The 21,694-nt window shown below is 42.5% G+C and overlaps 1 protein-coding gene across 2 annotated transcripts in view; it reads left to right on the top strand.

Annotated features, from left to right (window-relative positions):
- The window catches only part of TMEM87A (transmembrane protein 87A), a 213,071-nt gene that overhangs the window by 119,767 nt on the left and 71,610 nt on the right, over positions 1 to 21,694 (top strand). Inside the window, exons 10-13 of one of the 2 annotated variants that reach the window (XM_078659633.1) lie at positions 912 to 1,011; positions 1,801 to 1,894; positions 9,087 to 9,158; positions 16,237 to 16,345. In XM_078659633.1, coding sequence (XP_078515759.1) covers positions 912 to 1,011; positions 1,801 to 1,894; positions 9,087 to 9,158; positions 16,237 to 16,345 — 375 coding nt within the window. Of the gene's footprint in view, positions 1 to 911; positions 1,012 to 1,800; positions 1,895 to 9,086; positions 9,159 to 11,628; positions 11,698 to 16,236; positions 16,346 to 21,694 lie in introns of both variants that reach the window. The other variant, XM_078659634.1, reaches the window with a different exon arrangement.

The following is a 21,694-nucleotide window of genomic DNA, read 5'->3' on the forward strand; positions in this document are numbered from 1 at the left end:
TATGTCTGTCCCTGTAATACTGCTACTACCAGCAGCAATACACCACAGCAGTAGAGAGGCATTGTCATATCATAGCTTGCACAAATGTCTGTCAACTAAGAATCCTGTCTCCTTAACTTTTGATTTTTACTCGAGGCATAAGTACGTTTATATTCACTCTTCTTTAATTATTTCTGGGTATTTCAACATTAATGAATGCCACTTGATGCCCTCTTTACACTCCCTCTCTTTGAGTCACTTGTCTGAATCGTAATCATTTCCTTCCAACCTTCTTTAAACTCTTAAATTTATATAATTATTTTCTCCTTTTCATTTCATTTCCATGCTCTTTCTCCCTTTTCTACCATCATGCTTCCTTTCGGATATGAGCTTCTCCTCAATCAGATGATCTAACAGGATCAAAACCCTGAATGCAGTGTGCACTGTTCACTTAGAACTAACCATTCTATAATATCTACTCCACAGTTTTCTTAAGTTAAATCTAAAAACATCAAATTAATTCATTTGAAAACAACTCTGTTATATTGTGTCTTATGCAGATTCTTATTCAACAATAAATCATGAAAAACACATCATTCGGTGTTCTGAATTTGGTGATAAACAAAGAGATCACATTCAAATTACAGATGTGGTTTACAATCCAAACAAAAAATGTTTTCTAGAACCTTTGCACGCAAGGCTTACCTCCTCCCAAACACCTGAAACACTGCCCCATTGGGTAAGCACTAAATGGTTGTTCAAGGAGGTGCCAATGATGAGACTGTTTTTTGGATAACCTGCACTCTCTTTACAAACCAGTTGAGATCCCGATAGCCATATAATTTGGAGTAGAACTGTATATTTTTCATTTTAACAACTGGTGCCTAAGTTTGACCATCTAAAGCAAATCTGTTTTACTCGTTGCCCAACAGTTCAAGGAGCAGCAGTTCTGGCAGAGTTGCTCTCTGCGCTGAAACGATCATTGGCTCGCATCCTGGTGATCATCGTAAGCTTGGGCTACGGAATTGTCAAGTGAGTAATAATCTCTTTTCAGTAATTGATTCTCTCATTTTGTGCACAAATATTTGTGTGATATGATTAGCTTCTATAGTTCAAATAGTCCTGCGTCAAAAACTGAGTATTCCACTTAAGAATCTGAGAAAGTTTAATTCTTGTCTGATTAAGCAACTGGTTATTCTGGGTACAGGATAGTTGAACTAGGACAGATCCAATAAGGGGCAACTCTGTGTTCAAATTGGTTATAAAGGGTTAAGTTCAAACAGCGAGTATATTTAATAATGGTTTATGACAGGTTAATCAGGCACTAAGGTTAGCGCTTCAGGTCTGTCCTGCAGAATGTGAGGGAGGTCCAGGCTCAACTGATCATGATGATCCCATATTGGGCAAGTAGGGCACAATATGCTAATCATTTGGCCCTCTTAATCATCCACACATGATGGATCTACCTTTTCAGCAGGATGGTCAGGTCCTCCTCCCCTTTCATCAAAGGTGTTAGAGGAATAGAGCGCAACATAGAGACCTTCTGCTTGCAACTGTTTATAGCAGAAGTTGTCTTGGCTGGACAAAACCCTGTTACAAAACCAGCCTCTGCTTGTAGCTGGTCAAGATTTGACGTGTTTTGCTGTGGTTTTAAGCTGCCTCCATTTGTCATATTTTTAGAAAGAAGAGCTTCTGCATGACATGTGGTGTCAGCATATTACTCAATATGCATCTAGATTCTGACACCACAGGATAATGTCCGTACCTCCTGAATTTTATCCCTTTTTGTGTTTTTAATGCAGCCTTCTTTTGTCTTCACAGACCTCGTCTGGGTGCCACGCTCCACAAAGTGGTCATGGCCGGAGCCTTCTATTTATTGTTCTCTGGCTTGGAAGGTGTCCTTAGAGTCACTGGGGTTAGTAACAAGTGCTTATATTATTTGGACTTGTGTGCCACAAATACAAAGGAAGTTGACCAGAGTGTGCTTTTGTGTGTGCCTCAGTCCACAGAGATGAAAATTTGGGATAGACTAACATTTCAAAGGTTCTCTTTGTGCCTACTAAAACATGCTAAGTAATATGTTTGAGGCATGGGTGCTGTAGATGCACATGCTTTGCATACTACTGCCATCTAGTGTTGGGTCTGGATGTTTGCAAGTTGGTTTTCTTCGAAGAAGTCTTTCCTAGTCATGAGGTAAGGTGACTCATCCTTTCGTTGATGGTGCGCATGGGCATCGACTCCATTGTTAGATTGTTTTCTTTCCGCCATCGGGTTCGGACGTGTATTGCTGCATTTCGGTTCAAAACCATCCTTTGGGTTTCCCTCCATGCGCAATCCACTCTATCCTCGACGGTATTGGTATCGTAGGCGTTTTCCCTCTTTCCGCTTGTACATTCGATCGGAAAGTTTCATCTTCGGTCGAAAATATCTTGGACGGACTTCGGGCCTCGCCGTGCCGATCCACCTCTCTGCCGATGGAACGGACTCTACTTCAATTCTCTCCTCTGTGCCATTCCACGTACCCTTGCACCGATCTACACCAGGTTTGCAACTTGTGCTTATCACCGTAGCACAGGGAAGAAGATTGCGAGGCTTGTCGGTCGTTCAGGTAAAAAATTATTCTTCGACATCTTTGGCCTTGACAATGAGAAATGCAGCGCCAAGGCACTCAACAGACTCCGGATATCTTCGGAGAAGAATCTGAACAGGAAGAAACTGCAGGTGCAGAAGAAAATGTTTTCTTTGTCCCAGAATCTGATTCTGACCTCGAGATCTAGTTGGAGTCCGAAGACATTCCAGCGGGACAGGGTGTCATGAGTACTAAAACCCCCATACCCTATAAACTATCTTCCACCAAATATAAGGCTTCTGCAGCACTCTGCCTACGGACCTTGGTCTGCACCGAGACGATGTTTCTGGCGCCCTGCACTCTGGCCTGGCACTGAAACAAGTGGTCAAGACTTCTGGTTCGGGTGCGAGCAGAGACATAGCCTCTTTGGACCCGAAACATTCTGCTCCGAAAGACCAATATGGTTTGGAGTTGAAATCCTCCGCTTCGTAGGACAAGAAGGATAAGTTCAATCCGGCACCAAAACCTTCGGCGCAGAAATCAAAAGAAGATCTTTCACATTCCCCAGAACCGATCTTGGATATTATGAAGGACAGATTAGATCCAAAGCAGAAAAAGCTTTTCATCTATCCAGACACTGGGCATATATCAGCCAAAACTCCTTCCAAGAGGAAAGTCAGTTCAGAGGACACTGGATACATGATCCCTCTTAAGAAGAATAAAGGCATTGCTGCAAGTCCTATCCATCCTACTTTGCCATCCCCTCCACCACCTCCACCACGTTCACCTTTACCACTACTGCCAGGCTCAGATCCAGTACATATAACACAATAGAGGTCTCGTTATACACAGCCTGATTTAGGAAATGGAGATGATGATGATGATGATGATGACGACAATGTTCCTTTGCCAACAGATCCATGGGATGAATATAATATGGATCCACCCATGGATAATGATCCAGACCTATACCTTCCAAAACCTTCACCCCCAGACGATAATGTATCCTACCTAGAGTGAATATCCAAGCTGTAGCATATCATGGGGTTACACTGCATAAAAAGGCCTGAGGTGACGACTTTTTATTTTAAACACTAGGGTCTTCACACACAGGTTAAAAGGCATGAAGAAAAATGCAGATGACATTTTTAAGGACCGTGTTTGTGCATGTATTTTAACACTCAGGGTTGATAAAAAATATAAACCATCACCCTCTGATCCTGTTTTTATTAAAGGACAGCTCCCGCTAGATTCCCTAGTAGTTCCAACGCTCGTAAAAGAGTGAACTCACAGACCTCTGGGGATGCACCTCCCCCAGATAAAGAATCTAAGCTTATTACGCATCTGGTAAATAACTCTTCTATTAGATGTTGACACTGCAGCGAGAGAAGTTAACACCAGCATTCTCCTTTTTCAGCATGTCTTGCTTAGAATTTCTGGTTTTAAACCAGACGTCCAGCAGTTTTTTATTTATTCATTTTGACAAGCAACATCTTTTTGGACCTCAGGTTGATGAGGCTTTAGAAAAGATGAAAAAAGACACTGATGTGGTGAAATCCATGAGAGCACTTCAAACTTCTTCTAGCAGAGGCTCCTTTTGCCTTTCATTCTATAGAGCAGGGTCTAAAAGTACATCCTCACACCCTGACACTTCCTCATAGAAGTCCAACACACAACCCTCTTCCGGTAGAGGCTTCTATAAGAGGGTACAGAGTAAACAATTTTAAATGTAGGTGTAAGAGCACGCCAACATGTAACTCCCCTTCCCCTAATAAGCAGTGACTTGCCTACACTTCCCCCGATCATTTAACACTTGTTGGGGGAAGACTTCAACAATTTCTCCCCATTTTGCAATCCATAACATCAGACAAATGGGTGTTAAACATTATTCGAAATGGTTATTACCTGAAGCTCACCAGTAATCCGCCCAATATACCACCTCGTACCCACAAACTCTAGTCAGAGCACCTGCAGCTCCTCAAAAAAAAGGTACAAGCTTTTTTAACAAAAGGAGCTATAGAACCAGTTATTTTACAGTACCAAGGTTCACGGGTGTACTCTCTGAACTTTCTAATCTCAAGAAGGACGTCTCCTTAAGACCCATTTTGGATCTAAGGACGTTAAATCTGTACATACTTTGAGAACATTTCTACATGGTCACGCTTCAACAGGTCCTTCCACTGCTTCAGGAAGGCGATTTTATGTCCACACTGGACTTAAAAGACGCTTGCTTTCATATTCCGGTTTACCCAGCTCATTGCAAATACCTCAGATTTGTGATAGCAGGAAAACACGATCAATTCAAGGTACTCCTGTTCGGAGTAACTACTGCTCCCAGAGTGTTCACAAAATGTCTATCAGTAGTGGCGGCACCTCTCGGAAGACAACAGCTTCATGCCTTCCCATATCTGGATGACTGGCTCATCGAAGCCAGCACACACCAAAAGTGTCTACACCACACACAGACTACATTAGAACTACTCTACCAATTGGGTTTCACAGTCAGTGCGCAGAAGTGTCCCCTTCAGCCTTCACAAATGCAGTCCTATCTGGAGTGACTCTAAACACTTGCACAGCTGTAGTCTCTCCCAATGCAGCCAGAATTCAACATATTCAATCTCTGCTAATACAGTTTCAGGCCAGTCACTACTTAGCAGTCAGGACTCACATGTAACTGGTAGGGATGATGTCATCATGCATTGTGATGGCACATCATGTAAGATTGCACAAGCGTCCTCTACAAGAGTGCTTAGCACGTCAGTGGAATCCGTCTCCGGGTCAATTAACAGATCTAGTGTTGGTAGACAGCCGCACCCATCGCTCTCTGCAGTGGGGGAGCACACCAAACTTCTCAAAAGGGCAGGCCTTCATCGACCCTGTTCTACAGATCGTGCTAACAGCAGACGCATCACTCACAGGTTAGGGTGCTCATCTTCACAACTTGACAATTCAAGGTCTATGGGACAACAAGTATAAAGCTCTGCACATCAACTATGTAAAGCTTCTAGCTGTATATCTAGCACTGAAAGCTTTTCAGTCTCACGTCATAGGCAAAGTTGTCCTGGTCTGAACCGAGAATATGACAGCGATGTACTATGTACAAAAATGAGGGGGGGGACACATTCTCTACAACTGTCACGCCTCTCTCAGACCATTTTGTGTTGGGCAATTCATCACAGAGTTTATCTTCTGGCAGAGCACCTCCCAGGAGTGGACATTCAGATTGCCGACCTCCTAATCAAAAGGCGGCAACAAATACACTAGTGGGAGCTTCATCCCCAGGTTCTCCTTCCATACTTTCAAGAATGGGGATTCCCACAAATAGATCTGTTTATCACAGTGGACAACTCAAAATGCCCAAACTTTGCCTCCAGGTTCCCACACCATTTATCCAAAGGCAATGCTCTATAGATGAATTGATCAGGAATATTTGCTTACGCTTTTCCGCCTTTCTCTCTCTCCTTCCATTTCTGGTTCGGAAGCTCAGGCAAACATCCCTCACACTGATTCTAGTTGCTTCCACTTGAGCCCGTCAACCGTGGTTCACAACACTTTCGGAACTGTTGTAGTTCCACATCAAAAGCTGCATCTCAATTCCAGTCTTCTCCCGCAGAACCATGGAGAAGTCAGATACCCTAATCCCATGGAGCTCAACCTAGTGATTTGACTCCTGAAGTCAAGTTTGGCTATCTTAACTTGCCACCAGAATGTATGACCTTTCCTAAAGAAGCAAGAAAGCCTACTACCAGAGCATGCTATGCAGCAAAATGGAAAAGATTTGTTTTATACTGTACTAAAAACAATATTGATCCACTAGATGCAGCTACTCAAAATATAATTTGTTACCTTCTGCATTTACAGCGCGCTGGTCTAGCCTACACATCCATTTGTTTGCATCTTGCAGCAGTAGCCGCATATTTGCAAAACAGACAACATCTATTTTTGTTCAAGGTTCCAGTAAATAAAACCTTTATGGAAGGACTTAAGAGAATAATACCACCCAGGGTGCCTCCAGCATCAGTTTGGAATCTGAGCATTGTGCTTTCACAGCTCATCGGTCCACCTTTTGAGCCATTACACAACGGTCCACTACAGTTTCTTTCATGGAAAGTGGCCTTCCTCATTGCGATCACTTAATTGAGGAAAGTTGGTGAGCTACAGGCTTTAACCTTAGTAGAACCCTTATTTCAACTTCATAAAGACATATGGCCAGATGTAGGTAAAGTACATTTACCGATTCTAAAATACCGAATTTTACCGATTCAGTATTTTAGAATCGGTAAATGCTATGTAGCAAAAAAAACGGTAAACATTACCGAATTGGTAAGATTCGGTATTTACCGAATCGGTATTTAACGATTCGGTAATTGCCATTCCTTCCTACGGAGGCCCATAGGAATGAATGGCAATTACTGAATCGGTAAATACCGATTCGGTAAAATGGGAGACACATTCAAGGGTGCCAGGGTGTCACTTTGACACCCTGTTGCACCCCTGAATCGTGCTTGTGTGCAGATGTGGCACACATACATGCCCTAAGGGCATGTATGTCTGCCACATGGCACAGTTAAAAATGCACAGATTTGCATTTTCAAAGGTATTCGTTATTTACCACCTATAGTTGGTGGTAAATAAGGAATCCTAAAATGGGAAAAGCACTCATTTGAGTGCTCCCTACATTGCAAATTCGGTAATTTACCGATTCGGTATTTTAAGGAATCGGTAATTTACCGATTCCTTAAAATACTGAATTGTTAAATTACCGAATTTGCAATTTAGGCCACCTACAACTCAGTAGCCTAATACCGGTCGGTAACGGACAAAATTTGGTAATTTCGGCCGTTACCGACCGATATTGGGCGACCTACATCTGGCCCATAGTTCTTCGCACAAACCCAGTGTTCCTTCCCAAAGTGGTTTCTGCTTTTTTATATTAACCAATCAGTTGAGTTGCTTCTGTTCTTTTCTCACCATGATTCAGTAGCAGAAAGAGCTCTTCATTGTCTTACTGTCAGAAGTGTGCTATTGAACTACATTGAAAGAACAAAGGATTTTCACAAAACAATTGTTTGTTGTATTTGCTACACCTCACAAAGGCAATCCGATTTCTAAATCTGGAATTGCAAGATGGATTGTTAAATGCATTCAAACCTGCTGCACTAGAGCGAAATGAACTTTACCTATACCCCTAGAGTGCATTCCAGTCATAAAATACGAGTGTCTATGGCCTTTTTAGGTAACATCCATGTAGTTGACATTTGTAAAGCAGCAATATGGTCCACACCACACACCTTTACCAAACACTACTGTATGGATGTGTCAGCACGTCAAAAAGCCAATGTACGGCAAGCAGTGCTAAAGACACTTTTTCAAACAGCTGCAGCATCTACTGCTTAACCATCGCTTTGGGAGAATATTGCTATATAGTCTATGCAAAACATGTGTATCTACAGCACTTATGCCTCGCACGGATTATGTTACTTACCCAGTAAGTATCTGTTCTGGCATGTAGAGCTGTAGATTCAAATGCGCCCTCCCACTTCCCCGGGAAACTGTAGCTGTTGCAGTTTTCATTATTTACATTACAATCTCTGTCCTACACTTACTCCATTTTCACCCTCTTGCACGAAAATAATATAACAATGGAGTCGATGCCCGTGCCCACTATCACGAAAGGAGGAGTCACCTTACCTCGTGACTAGGAAAAACTTCAAAGATAAACAGCTTGTAAACATCCGGACCCAACACTAGATAGCAGGAGTATGCAAAGCATGTGAATCCACAGTTCTACATGCCAAGAACAGATGCCTACTGGGTAATCTGTTGAAGGCAGATCCACCTACAAGACTGCTTGCATCACTCACAAAGCCCTCCATCAAAATACCCCATCTTACCTCTCCAACAAACTCCACAAAGCTGGTTGTACTAGAACATTGAGGAGCACTAACACTCTTGTCCTTGTCCCTTCTTTACTAAAAAAGAACTCAACACAATCTCGATCATTCTCTGGTAACGCATCTTCCGTCTGGAATGCACTCCCTAAAGAACTACGTTGCAACTCCTCCTACTCCATCTTCAAAAATGACCTCAAGCTGCTACTTCTCAATAAATACTGGGGTCCTTAATATTTTGTCACTACCCTTTCCTGACCTCTTTGTGTGCCACCTCCTTACCCCCATCCCATCCTATTCTTTCATTTGGGCCACCCCCGCTCTACTTTTTAGGATAATCCTCATCTTCCAACCCCTGCTCTCTCCTTCCCCTCTTCCTCCCCAGTTGCCCTCACTCTCTCGCCCTCCCCCCTCCGCTCCCACTAACTTGACCTTGCTTTCTTCCTGTCCCACTATCTTTGATGTGCTGTTCAACTTAGTTCTTCCTTGCTCATTTCTCTCCATTTAAAAGAACAATGTCTCTAATCTTCTAATTGTCTCTAGACCCGGATGTACTAAAGACCTATTGTAATTCTGTTTTTACCAAAGCCTGTGTTACCTAAGCCTGTAAAGCGCTCTGACTTTCTTCTTGTCTATTGCCTCCGTAGTTATTCTTTGGTATGGTGGCTCTGGTAGCAAACCTCGGTCTTTCTGTGATTGATGCCTGCATTCTATTGTGGATATCCTTTGAAAACCTGTAGAGAATCCTGTGTAATAATTTCTGAAAATGTCTTTGTTACCTCGGGGCATATCAGCAAAATTTAAGGAATTTTGCACAATGTGAAATTAATCTCATTATGCCAGTGCAACACAAAACGTGCCTGGACCTAACAATATTGCAATGCAAACAAATCTGTGGTTAGAAGTAATGCATGCGACTGCTTTCTGGTAGCCTCTACTTCTCCTGAAAAGTATGCACATTTGCTTCTGGGAAATCAAGTAGATAGTGTATTTTGCATTCAGAAAAAGTGATGTACCTACATTAAACAGCTTAGCCATGTAGCACAAAGGGATGTAGCAACGCACTGGCAGTCCCAAGGAGTCTAACCGCATAGTCGATAGAGGGAAGTAGAGAAATGGGTAATAGCTTAAGGGGCCGCTCTTCATAACAAAGAGCGGCAGGGTCCCTGGAAAAAAAACGATGGCACCTCTTTGGATGGAGATACTCAAGTCTTTCCTGGAACCTACATGTTAAGTCGGGGGGCTAACATACATGTTGCATGGGTTTGTTTTCCTATGCATGGGAACCAAATGGGGGGGGCGACTTGCAGCTAAGGGCAATCACATTATAATAGCATGATGGCTAGGGCTATGACAGTATTGATGAGGATACTGCTAATTCGAAACAGGTACGGCAAGGTTGGACATATTGATGTGGGGCTTGGGCACACGTGTTTGTTTTGTTGTAATTGTTAGGCTGAATTATCAACAAGTGTGAAGATGCTTGCTTACAGACGTCCTATTCGGTTCAGTTAATGATCCACTAATTGTATGTACACACTTACTGCCTTTACACTGTTGGTTAATAGCAGATTTGCAAAAATATAAATTAAATGTTTAACCACATCAACGCTGATGATGAGCTCAGCTCGTCATGAGGTACACCTCTCGTACGCTCATGACGAGGTGAGCTCGTCATGAACCGCGGGATTATGCAATCTTCAGCGCACAGCGGGAAAATGCGCCGCATCGATGCGTTTAAAATAAAAAACAGCTTTGCTGTGCTTCTCTTTAACAAAGAAACCCTGTAAAAAATGCAGCCCAAAGGTTGATGTCCTGTTGTGTTAAATTTGTTTTTCACAAACATTTAGAGCAGATGTGCATCCATAGAAATTGACATCTACATGCCAGTTAAATCAAAATTGACATTCCATTGTCGTCATCCCCTCTGATCATCTGACACATCCTTATCTATTCATTTGTAAGCAAAATAGTTTTTATTTCCTGATATTCTGAGTTTAGTTTCGTAGCCCAGTAAGTTAAATACAGACATTTTTGGAAAGAGATTGTATAGCGGAGCCTTTGTGATATGACCACTCCAGTCTGCTTTAATAAGCAGGATCCCATAGTCTCACTCATTGAACAGGTATCCCCAAAATCTTGATACTAATGACAAATCCCCATGAAATGGTTCTATTCCCACCAAATGCCGCTAATCAAGATGCCAAATATCATAACATTTGTTGAAATATAGATGTGAAATGGTGCTTTCAGAGTGAACAGAATAAGGTACATTGGATACCTTCTAGACGTTTTTTATGTGCCAAGTTCTTGGCAACAGTTTAGAGCCTTTGAGACAGATCTGCAATAGGGAAACTTGCCCACAGAGTTACTTACATCCACTATGAATGAACCATTATCACATGAGTAGAATGTGCCTGCTTAAAGTAAAAAGACAGAATGTAAAACACAGTTTAAATTGTTAATTAATCCGGTTTATTTTCTAATGAAACTGTTAAAAGTGGGCAAATTCAGGGAAGTACCTAAGAATTGATCAAGGGTAGGCAATGCAAATGTTAGACTGCAACTAATTCCAAAGCTGCTTTTCTGATTCACTAAATCAGATCACAAGCTTTTCTCCTGGTTTCTTCGCAATGAAAAAGTCCAGTTTAAACCTGACACGTCAGAAATTTTACATGGAGAAATCTGGTATTAGCATTGTTGATTTTTCAAATGTTTTATATTCCAAAAACATACTTTGCAGGTAAATAAACTCTTTTAGCTAGAGGCTGGACCTGTGGCCAGTTGCTCTTTGTTTCTGTAAACCGCACACATTTGCTAGAGGAATGTACCCCACATATGTTTTACGCATGTAACTCTTGCAAATATTTGAAAATTAGCAAAAGTTATTATTCGGTTAGAACGTTAGTGGAAATTGCATTCAAGAGTAAATTGCTCAGGTTTATATGAATCGGGCAATGTATGTGTAGGTAAGTCGCTGTTTTCAGTACTGGGCTTCGCAATGAGCTTAAAGTCCAAGTTCCTGTTTAAAAATGTGAAATTAAAAAAGGTATGCATGGAGCTGTATAGAGTTGATGACCTGGCCTAGGTGGCAGTGTCTTATGTGATCCTCTAGATTACTACTTGATTAAATGCATTGAATGCATGAATTTGTCACTCTGTCTCACTCTTTTTCTTTCATGTTTCTAGGCACAGAGCGACCTTGCCTCCTTGGCTTTCATCCCCTTGACTTTCCTAGATACTGCGCTGTGTTGGTGGATATCCTTCTTTACTGATGCAAAACTTTGGTGTTCATGGGCTTTTTTGCTTATAGTCGTGTTCTTTCTTCAGCTTCAATTCTTGGTGTTGGGATGTAATGCAATTGTGTTTCCCTGATGTTGCTTGGTGGTGTTTATCTTTAAATCAGAATTCACTTGGTTACCTTCAGTGAAAAGGTCTTGTGACTACAGGTACAACCATCGAAGTCACATCCAGCTTCTTTTACTGAGGTACAGGATTACAGATGATTAATTTGTAACTCCATCCTATGACATTTCACTGAAATATGCTGAAGGTAGCTAGGATCGTTGAGCCACTCAACCATGAGTGTTGCAGCCTTAACGCAGGGATATCAAGTGTAGGACCAGACCGGAGCTGGCCCTCGACTGACCGGAGCTGGCCCTCGACAGACCGGAGCTGGCCCTCGACAGACCGGAGCTGGCCCTCGACAGACCGGAGCTGGCCCTCGACAGACCGGAGCTGGCCCTCGACAGACCGGAGCCGGCCCTCGACAGACCGGAGCCGGCCCTTGATAGACCAACCGAATCCTTGATAGACCAACCGAACAGAGCAGACCCTTGACAGACCAACCGAGCCCTTGATAGACTGGACCCTTGACAGACAAACTGAACCCTTGACAGACTGGACGCATGGCAGAGCAACCGAACCCTTGACAGACGGAGTGGGATGTCGCAAAACGAGTGAGGATAGGAGAGGAGTAGGGGCACAGAGTACAAGGTCCAAACTGATGTGCATGGGACACAAGCACATAACGCTTTTAAGTGCCCAACATCTACCGCAGCGCGGAACGTGCCTGGGTGAAGACTGGGCCAAGATCGGGCCCATCTTTGCCCGTCATCGCCTGGAAAAGCCTTGACTGGCCACTCCTCCTAGCTGGAGGACTAAGCCTCTCAGGAGGTTCACGGTTCATTGTGAAAGCTTAGAGGACTGTGTAAATCATTGGGCGTGCGTGAAAGCAGGACAGCATCATTGGTATAAAGAAAAGCTGGATGTATGTGGAGTTCAACTTGGGTAGATCTTTCTCCTGTGTCGTAAGAAGTGAAACAGGATCAGTGCCAAGACATTGGCCTGCAGCACGCCTCAAGATAACCCATATGTATCACTGCGCTCCTCCACACTTTTATTTCTTTTATGGATAGCTTGGTTCTTGAAACCAATACAGATAACACTCATTATATGGTGTGTGTCTGGCCCACAAAGTTGCACAGTTAGGCCTATTTCTATTAAGGACAAACATATCTCAAAGGTGTGCGAATTTCCTACCTTTGGGTGACCTTGGAACCCGTAGTAGCTGGTTGCCATGCCTCTCTGATCATTGCCTTCATTTTAACCATCCATGCATTTGAGGCTTTTTATGAATTGTATCTAAAACTAGGTAGCAGACCTGTTTTGCCTTTGCTAGAAACTTATAAGCTGAAATGCCTGCCTCTGTTGATGTATGGTGTTGCAATATTGGGCTTTCGCAACTGCACCAGCCTACAACAGGAGAAGGCATCTGCTGGCTTTCGGTCCGGGCATTTCCCCATTATTTCTTTTTTACATGAGGAGTTTGGTTTAGCCAATGTGGAAAGCTACATAAGGGTCACCCCACTCCTTTTTTGATTTGCACTAAGTGAAAATCAGAAAGCGTCATTCAGTCATGAAGTTATATCCGCTTGCCTTGTCTGTGATGTCAGGGGTAGAATTCCAGGTTAAATTATGGAAAAGAAAACAGCGGAAGCACTGGGCAGAACCAAATTGTTAACATCACCCTAGGCCCTTGATAGAGGAGAAGGCACTAAAGTGAACAAGCTTTTTATGGGGCTTGCAGCTGTCAATAGAGAACTGGCTAAGTCAGCTCTGAGGAACCTAGTCATCAAAGCTGGCACCAGTACAGAACCATATTTATCTCTAGTGATCCATGTTGGGGAAAGGACACTTTTGATCAAATTCCGCCTGGGCACCATAAGGAGCAATCTTTGTTTCCCTTAAGGAAAAATATGACTCAAATGCAATTTTCTTAGCCACTGTGATGAATCCTCTCCACAAACGTTGGTCCATTTTCTCTTTTTTTTGTAAATGTTATCATCCGTTTAGATGTAAATAATTGGTTCCTATTTTTAAAACTCCTAGTTGTTATCAATATTAACCAGCATATTATTTTCTTTGACCTGCTCTTATGCTATTCCGTGGGAGGATTCCTGAAAAACTCCATATGTTGGCGTAATGCCTTTGATTTTTAGTTCCTGCTTAGGTATTAGTGCATTTTATGCATCTCTCTAGAATTTATTTTAATTTGTTAGCACACAAGACTGATAAAACAATTGTGGGAGGGTGGTTTTTATAGTATGTTTTTAATTCTGATTAGCATTGTATGTTATTTTCAGCTTTTTAACTAGTTGGCAGATTAAATATTTGTAAGTGATTTTATAGTATGTGTTTTTTATTCTTTGAGCTTTTAATGTAGTTATTGACTTTTTTCACGTGATGTATATTTCACGTGATGTATATTTTTTGCTCTTTTATAATTATATTTAATCGAATAACGACACTGGCAGGAAATTTGCACACATTAATACTGCATTGAATTGATATTTAAACCCATGGGAATCAGATATTTAATTTACAGACAGAATATTTCCTTAGTGATAGATTTTTGTATTAAATGTACTAACCCAAAGGAACTGCTTCTAATGGATAATGCCCCTGTGTTTTGTCATATAGTCGGTCCAACCCACTTCCCACTCACCTCCCAAGTTTCTATTCTTCTAGTAGCTGCTATCACCTGGCCTTTTTGCATTTTGTGACTGTCCTTATCTATCCCTGGTATCATTAACCACTAAATTAATTTTTTTGTGAACCTTTGCACGTGGTAGCCTCTCCTGCCGTCCTATACAACTGCAAAAAATAATATACATACATTTAATCGGTTATTACCTTTTATTTTTACCAATAGCTACTCGATTGTCCCACGCCAGATAGCCCAGTTTAAAACAATTGTGATATGCAACAGCTATTTCTTTCTGTCCTACCTGCCTAAAGAACAATGGTGTAATGATCACATTCCCAGTTTGCACCGAAATCACACAGGTTCCGTTGCAGAAGGACACATATTTTGATATAACACTTAATACCACAGTTTTTTCCTTTTGGGAATTGCAGCAAATAATGGATATTTACAATGCCAAAGTAATAATACTTAATTTAGCAATCTCAGAAGGATGAAAGTTAGATTTGACCAAGGTGGGAATCAAGCTCTTGACTCAAACATCTCACAGATATTGTTAGACAGCCCTTAACACACTAAGACATTGTAGTGACACGTAACAAAGGTATATTTTATATTCAACGGGAGACCATTGACCTCACTGTCTGTTGGAAGAGAGAGGAAGCTTGGTCGTGGTTTTACATTCCCTTTTTTAAAAAGAAATTGTCAGGTTTATTAAGAAGGGCAACTCTGTGGTCCAAAAGTAATGAATTTACCCCCAGGGAGACTTGATCATCTCTCAGACATAAAACCTTCAATGTATTCTTAGTGTGACCATCAGATCTGGTATGAAAGGTGCAGAGCATGGACGCTTCTATCTAATATTCTTATATCAAAGTCTTCCCGTGGTATATTTGATGATCCTCCACCAAATACCCTGGGAAGATTGACCATGATATGGCCTGATACCTTCCTCAGGGTTCTGGCACTGTCTTGGTTAAAGCTAATTATTGTATTCTTTTGTCTGTGCAGATGGGACAAAAATATAGTCTACACAAAAACCTCAAGTACTGTATACAAATTCTAAATAAAATAAGAGTGTGGCATCACACAACCATCCATCTTCTAGATGAGGATCTTCTCTTTTCCTGGAAGTCAAAATAAGAGGAAATTATGCATGTGATGGGAAAGAAAATCTCAGTATCGGGAAATGAGGTACCACTCGAAATGCCAGTACAAAGCATACATTTGACAACACGTACCTTCCTGAATCTAAAGCATGCAGTGATGCAGTACAATTAATGTAACCTTCTGGGTTTTCATTGAGTGCTTGAACCATGACCTATATAGGCAGGTCCAAGATAAAAAAGAGCCTAATTCCCATCTGCATTATGAAAAACCTCTAAGACTATGTTTTAAGCAAAAGTCTCTGCTCTGTTGATGTTACTTTTAGGAAGTTTTTGGTTCTACTTGATAAGCTATTATGAATTTCCAACCACATTACTTGTAAATGAAACGCTGCCTCGTTCTATTTCTACTGCAAAAAGTGATCCTGAAATGTTTGCCAATTTCCAGTGTTAGAATTTTTGTCTACACACAGAAATTGAAATTGCTGTTTACTGTATTATACACAGTACTTTGACAGTCCTTTCTCACTGACTGAAGAAAATCCACAGCATTTTAACCTCTGCTTTAATTTGCCTGTCTTGATGACTTCTCTATTGCACACCACCTGCTGTCTTTGCGTAAGATCGGTATTTCTGTAATGGTAGGAGGCTGCATTAGTGAAATTGGTCATTTTTGGCTTTCTTGAATTCCTTAACCTGCTGCACATCTTCATCAGTTTGACTCAAACCATGAAGCAGCTGAGACTGCGAAGGAACGTAGTCAAGCTTTCCCTGTACAGACACTTCACCAACACACTCATTTTGGCGGTTGCAGGTAAGCAGGTAAAACATTAAATACTTCACAGGCGTTACCAAATTTGCTATAATTTTTATTTCTTAAAAGTATACTTGATTTATCATATATCTTTTCTGTTAATTTCTTTTCAGACTAGATTGCAGCTATTAAAACACTATTCAACAGCTTCAATGCATGTTCCTTAATTGTTTTCTGTAAACACTTGCAGTAAGAACCTTTTTTTCTCTCCTAATACTCCCTTGCAACAGCGTAAAATAGGTGTAGTGATTCATACTATAGTCACATAGTCTACATTTTCCACTATGGTTTTGAAAAGCTTGCCAATTATTCTTCAAGTCATAACTAGGGAGAATGCTGGGCCTGCCTTTGAGTCATTTTCGCCGGTTTTGGCAGTACATGCCACAGACAAATACTTTTCATTACATGCTGGCTTATAAAATTCTCTAACCAGGTAGATATGTTTTAGGAGAATTCGGACTTATCCAAAGCTCATGAATTATTCTTAATGAGTTCTGACAAGCTGCTTAAGGACTGTGTAAAGGGCATTGTTCCATTGATTCTTATTCATCCCAAATCATTTATTGATTAATTTGTAAGCTGGTGGCCTCTGGATTTGACCATTCCCCTCCCTTCCCGCAAACATATGCCATTGCACTCATTTCAGTGAGCTGTGATAGGCGTTCCTAATTCAATTACAACGTTTTACAAAAACTGCCTTAGAGGCCGTGTCTTGTCTTACTAGACCAAGGTCTAACCATATTTAATTGCAGTTTGTGCTAGTTGGCAGTTTAAAGACTTTCCTATAGGTGTAGTATTGAATTGAGTCGAGGTAAGTTGAGGTCCTCATTGGAGAAGCTCCTTGACAAAAAATCAGAGAAGGAAATTAATAATTAAAAAATGATCCCTTCAATGGTTTGGCTCAAGCTTTGCATATTTTCTGCCTAGTGCAAATATGATTAAGGCTCTTCTTTTTTTATTTTTTTTTATTGTGGTCAGTTGGTAATAAGTGGCACCTATTTCTCCTATCCATACTCCAAATAATTGTAACTCAGTTGTGTTTGCCAGGGTTGTGTCAACCATGTGCCATGTATGCTTTTTTCCATCCTCTACCAGATAATATTTTTTTAGTTTTACCTGTATCTGCCGCCAGCTAATTGGATTTGTTATATGTGTCGGAGGTTTCAAAGCTCAAAGACGCAGATGCTTGTTCTAGCCATTATCAGAATATCATCAGCATACTGCAATACTTGCGTATGTTTTGACTCAAGTTTCAGTGAAAATGATCTACCCATTTGTAGGTTATTCTCTAAGTCTGCTGTATAATGGCTAAACAAGATTATCCAAACTAATCCCGATTCCATCTTATCACTGTGTAGGTGTACGCCATTGAGGTTCAACTAGAGTTAGAAAGAGAAGCGGCAGTCCGTTAGCGATTTTGGTTTGGAGTTCAGAGTTATTTCTTCTAAGTGAGAGAGAGAGAGAGAGAGAGAGAGAAAGACACTATTGGGTATAGCTATCATCATATAGATTGGCAATACCACTGTGTACATAGTGCTTACACTCCTGTGTAGCAAGCCTCCAAACTGGGTATGATTCTTTCCAGGGCCGGCTCTAGGCGGTGCGATCGGTGCCACCGCACCGGGCGCTGACTTGGGGCGGGGGCCCCATATTCATTGTTTTCAAAGCCCCAGATGCCACGTTCCTTGTCCCAGCAATTTTCAAGTATCAACAAAAATGTCACAATAACTCCAGTGATTAATGTTCTTCCTGGAGAGCGACCGGAGCTTTGTCTGGTAGAGGAAGTTTAATATGCCTGCTGCAAAGAACGTGTCCCATTCAGATCACAATGTGCATACACTATAATAGGTCAATGGGTTATCGCTTTTGTCATGCCTTAGCTCAGTGTCTTTCTCTCTTTTGCCTTCACTTACTTCTCCCTCTCTTTCCTGTATTTTCTTCTTTCTTTTGTTTGATGTGCTTTTCTCCCCTTTCCCCATCTCTGTATTTTCTGATGGTTCGTGAGAGCGGTACTCTGCAACATGCTGGGCATGGGGGCACATTCCAATTTGCTTAAAGGGGCTTTTTATCAAATGGTTTATTTGTGGTTGTTTGTACATGTTCTTTCAAAGCTTAAGATAAATTATTGACTGAATTATCTCTCTTGTTGGGTGGGCGTGATATGAGCGATGCTGAGGTATGATGATGTGCCTTTTTTGTATCATCTGGTGTTTGCCATATATTGTTCTGTATTTTGTTTCTGCTACTTGAGGGCTGGTTTCAAGCTACTTGTGGTTTGTCATCTTATGACACAGGAACCTTTAATATTACACTCTTGGTATGTATATGTATACTGTACCCTCTTTGATAAATCCTAAAATGATTCAAAAATAGGTGCCACGCATCTGGTACTAGTTATTTCTAGGAGTTTTACTTTCATTACCTTATGTGGTAAAAAGACAGGACTGCGGAACCAAACTGTTAACTTTCTACAGTTTCAGCAAATGTACAACAATATACAAATTGAGAATGATGGCTTTTCAGGGCAAGGTCTGATCCCTTGACGTAACATATGTCTAACAAGCATTTACAATGCAATGGTTTTGCCTTTGTTAAAGTTAGAGCTATTGGCATTGCTCTTGACATTATTTTTATTTATGGTTTTTTTAACATAAATAAATGGCATTGTCATTTACAATGCCACTAGCTTTATCTCTCGCAAATGACACACACAAACACCCACAGAGAGCCCCCCCAAACACACACAGAGCCCCCCCACACACACACACACACCCACACAGAGCCCCCCACACACACAGCCACACAAAGCCCCCCACACACACAGCCACACAAAGCCCCCCACACACACCCACACAGAGCCCTCCACACACACCCACACAGAGCCCCCCCACACACCTTCTGGCCCATTATCTTTTCTCCTCATCAAAATAACTGCCACGCCCCTTTCTTTGTTCTGAAAATGTGCCTACATGTAAGAGTGCAAGAGGCTAAAATGTGAATGCACTTGTGTTTAAGAGACCCATGGAACTTCAGTTCTAATTGATATCCTGATGCCGGTAAGCAGAAATGTCAGCAATAGATGTTGGCATTCTTTACATGCATTTCACTTGTCGCCGTAAAGCTCTACTTTCGCCTCTATTATAATGTTTCACCTTGAAAACAAAGTGGCACTCTTCGAGTTGGTGGCACCCAGTAGAACACAGGAGCAAGGACTTCACACTACCTAAAATACATGGACGAGTTACAAATGATCACGTTCGCTGTCCCATGATAGCTACAGCACAACAGCTAAATAAATGGCATTGTCATTTACAATGCCAATAGCTTAATCTCTCGCAAATGCCACCCACATACACCCACACAGAGCCCCTCCACACAGAGCGCCCCCCACAGACACAGGGCCCCCCCACACAGAGCCCCCCACACACAGCTCCCCCCACACACAGCCCCCCCCCACAGTGGAGAAGTGTGGCTCAGGGGTTAGAGGCAGCAGACCCGGAAGCTGAGATCGGTCCTGGACCAGGGTTCAATTCCCCGCCTCGGCGGGTCTTGGGCCAAAAATTCCACGGACTCGATAATTCTCGCCCCGGTGCCTCCTCGACTCACGGGTTCACACTCTGCGACTCTGGGCAATAGCTTGCTTAATCTCCACAATGGCCCCTTGCGGCGGGATGCCTGACTTTCACCTTGTGGATACCCTGCTATCTCACAGGGGAATATCAGGAAGGGTTCCCTAAGCAAGCGCCGGGAAACCCACTGCGGGTAGCTGTGCGCTATATAAGCTCAACTACATTTACATTTACACACAGCCACACAGAGCCCCCACACACACTGCGAGCCCCTCCACACACCCACACAGAGCCCTCCACACACCCACACAGAGCCCCCCACACAGAGCCCTCCACACACCCACACAGAGCCCCTCACACAGAGCCCTCCACACACCCACACAGAGCCCCCCACACACCCACACAGAGCCCCCCCACACACTGCGAGCCCCCTCCAGGCAAAACCTAAAAAATGCAAGTCCCAAATATTCATGGATTTACCACAAACATAGCACCTTTACGCAGGACCAGAAGCAATAACACCATGAGGCATTTAAAAGTTTCAGTACATTAGTTATTCAGTTGCCATGAAATAATGCTTTAGGCCCTGGAACACCAATGGTAAACACACGTAGCCGCCTGTCTCAGTCCCTGTGTTTTTATCTATTTGTTTATGCGACTTTATATAGCGCGGACTTTACCCGAAGGTGTCAGAGCGCTTCACAGAAGTACCAATAATGAAATGAATGTGTGGTGACTTGTGGTGACATCGAGTTGCATCACTAGCCTGTGACATACGAGAAGGTCGTGTTTTTCAGCTGGCAAATGACGGAAGTAGAGTGCCCCATAGGGTCTGCTTCAGTGTTCATTGTTGGCTTTACCGGGGAATGCCCTGGCACTCTTCAAGCACTGCTCTTCATGCACACTCTCGTCCTTCAATTCCCTCCCCTAGTACTCTTCCCACACGGTCTCCTCCTCTTACACTACACTCTTCCCACCCGTCCCTCGCCCTTCGTCTGTTGTGAAGAAGATTGTCTATTGAGCAAGTGCTTGCTTGACTGTTTGTTTTTTTTGCTTTTAATTCGAGTAGCCTTTTTTCGCTTTCAGTTGGGCCAGACTAGAAGCGATTTTGAGGAACCTTTAGTGGCCCCAACCCAAACATCACTCTCTTTAGTTAAGCTTAAAGGGCACTTTTGTCTGACACGAAACACGCTTTCCTCTCCCTTCCACTGAAGCAGCTGCAGTTCGCCGTGAGTAACTCATCTGGGAGTCAGAGGAAAATGTGGTTCCTGGCTTTATCCCAATACAGGGTAATGTGGCGCATCGTCCATCGGCATAGAGTGAAGTTTCTTACCTGTTGGAAAGGGAGAGGAGTTTAAGCTGATTAGTGGTAACAGCAGCTGGACAGAGAGCAGCAGCAGGAATGAGCTATCCTCAATGACCCTCTGCGTTTAACCCGCCCTCTTCCGAAACGATCAGCTGAGATAGGCCCTGGGACTGTTTGTGTAGCCCACACAACCAATTAGAGTAAAGTACTGGACTCGTTTATTGCTCTTACTCCAGAGCGCGCCTCTTGCAAAGAAAGTCACGTAACTGCGCGGAATCCCAAAACGACAATGGGCACAGTTTATTTTTCCTCCCTCTTCTATTTAATTTTCGCACCATTGCACTTCGGGCAGTTTACGGAAAGGGGCGGCTTTTCAAGTAACAGTCACTGCTCCTCCCTCGCCGCTGGCCTGTCCTCTCAGAGCGCCACCTCCACACTGCCCGGTGCTCCCTGCTGCCTCCCGGAGCCCTCTCC

This window comes from Lissotriton helveticus, chromosome 9 (genome assembly GCF_964261635.1).
Source record: "Lissotriton helveticus chromosome 9, aLisHel1.1, whole genome shotgun sequence".
In the NCBI taxonomy this organism is placed as follows: domain Eukaryota; kingdom Metazoa; phylum Chordata; class Amphibia; order Caudata; family Salamandridae; genus Lissotriton; species Lissotriton helveticus.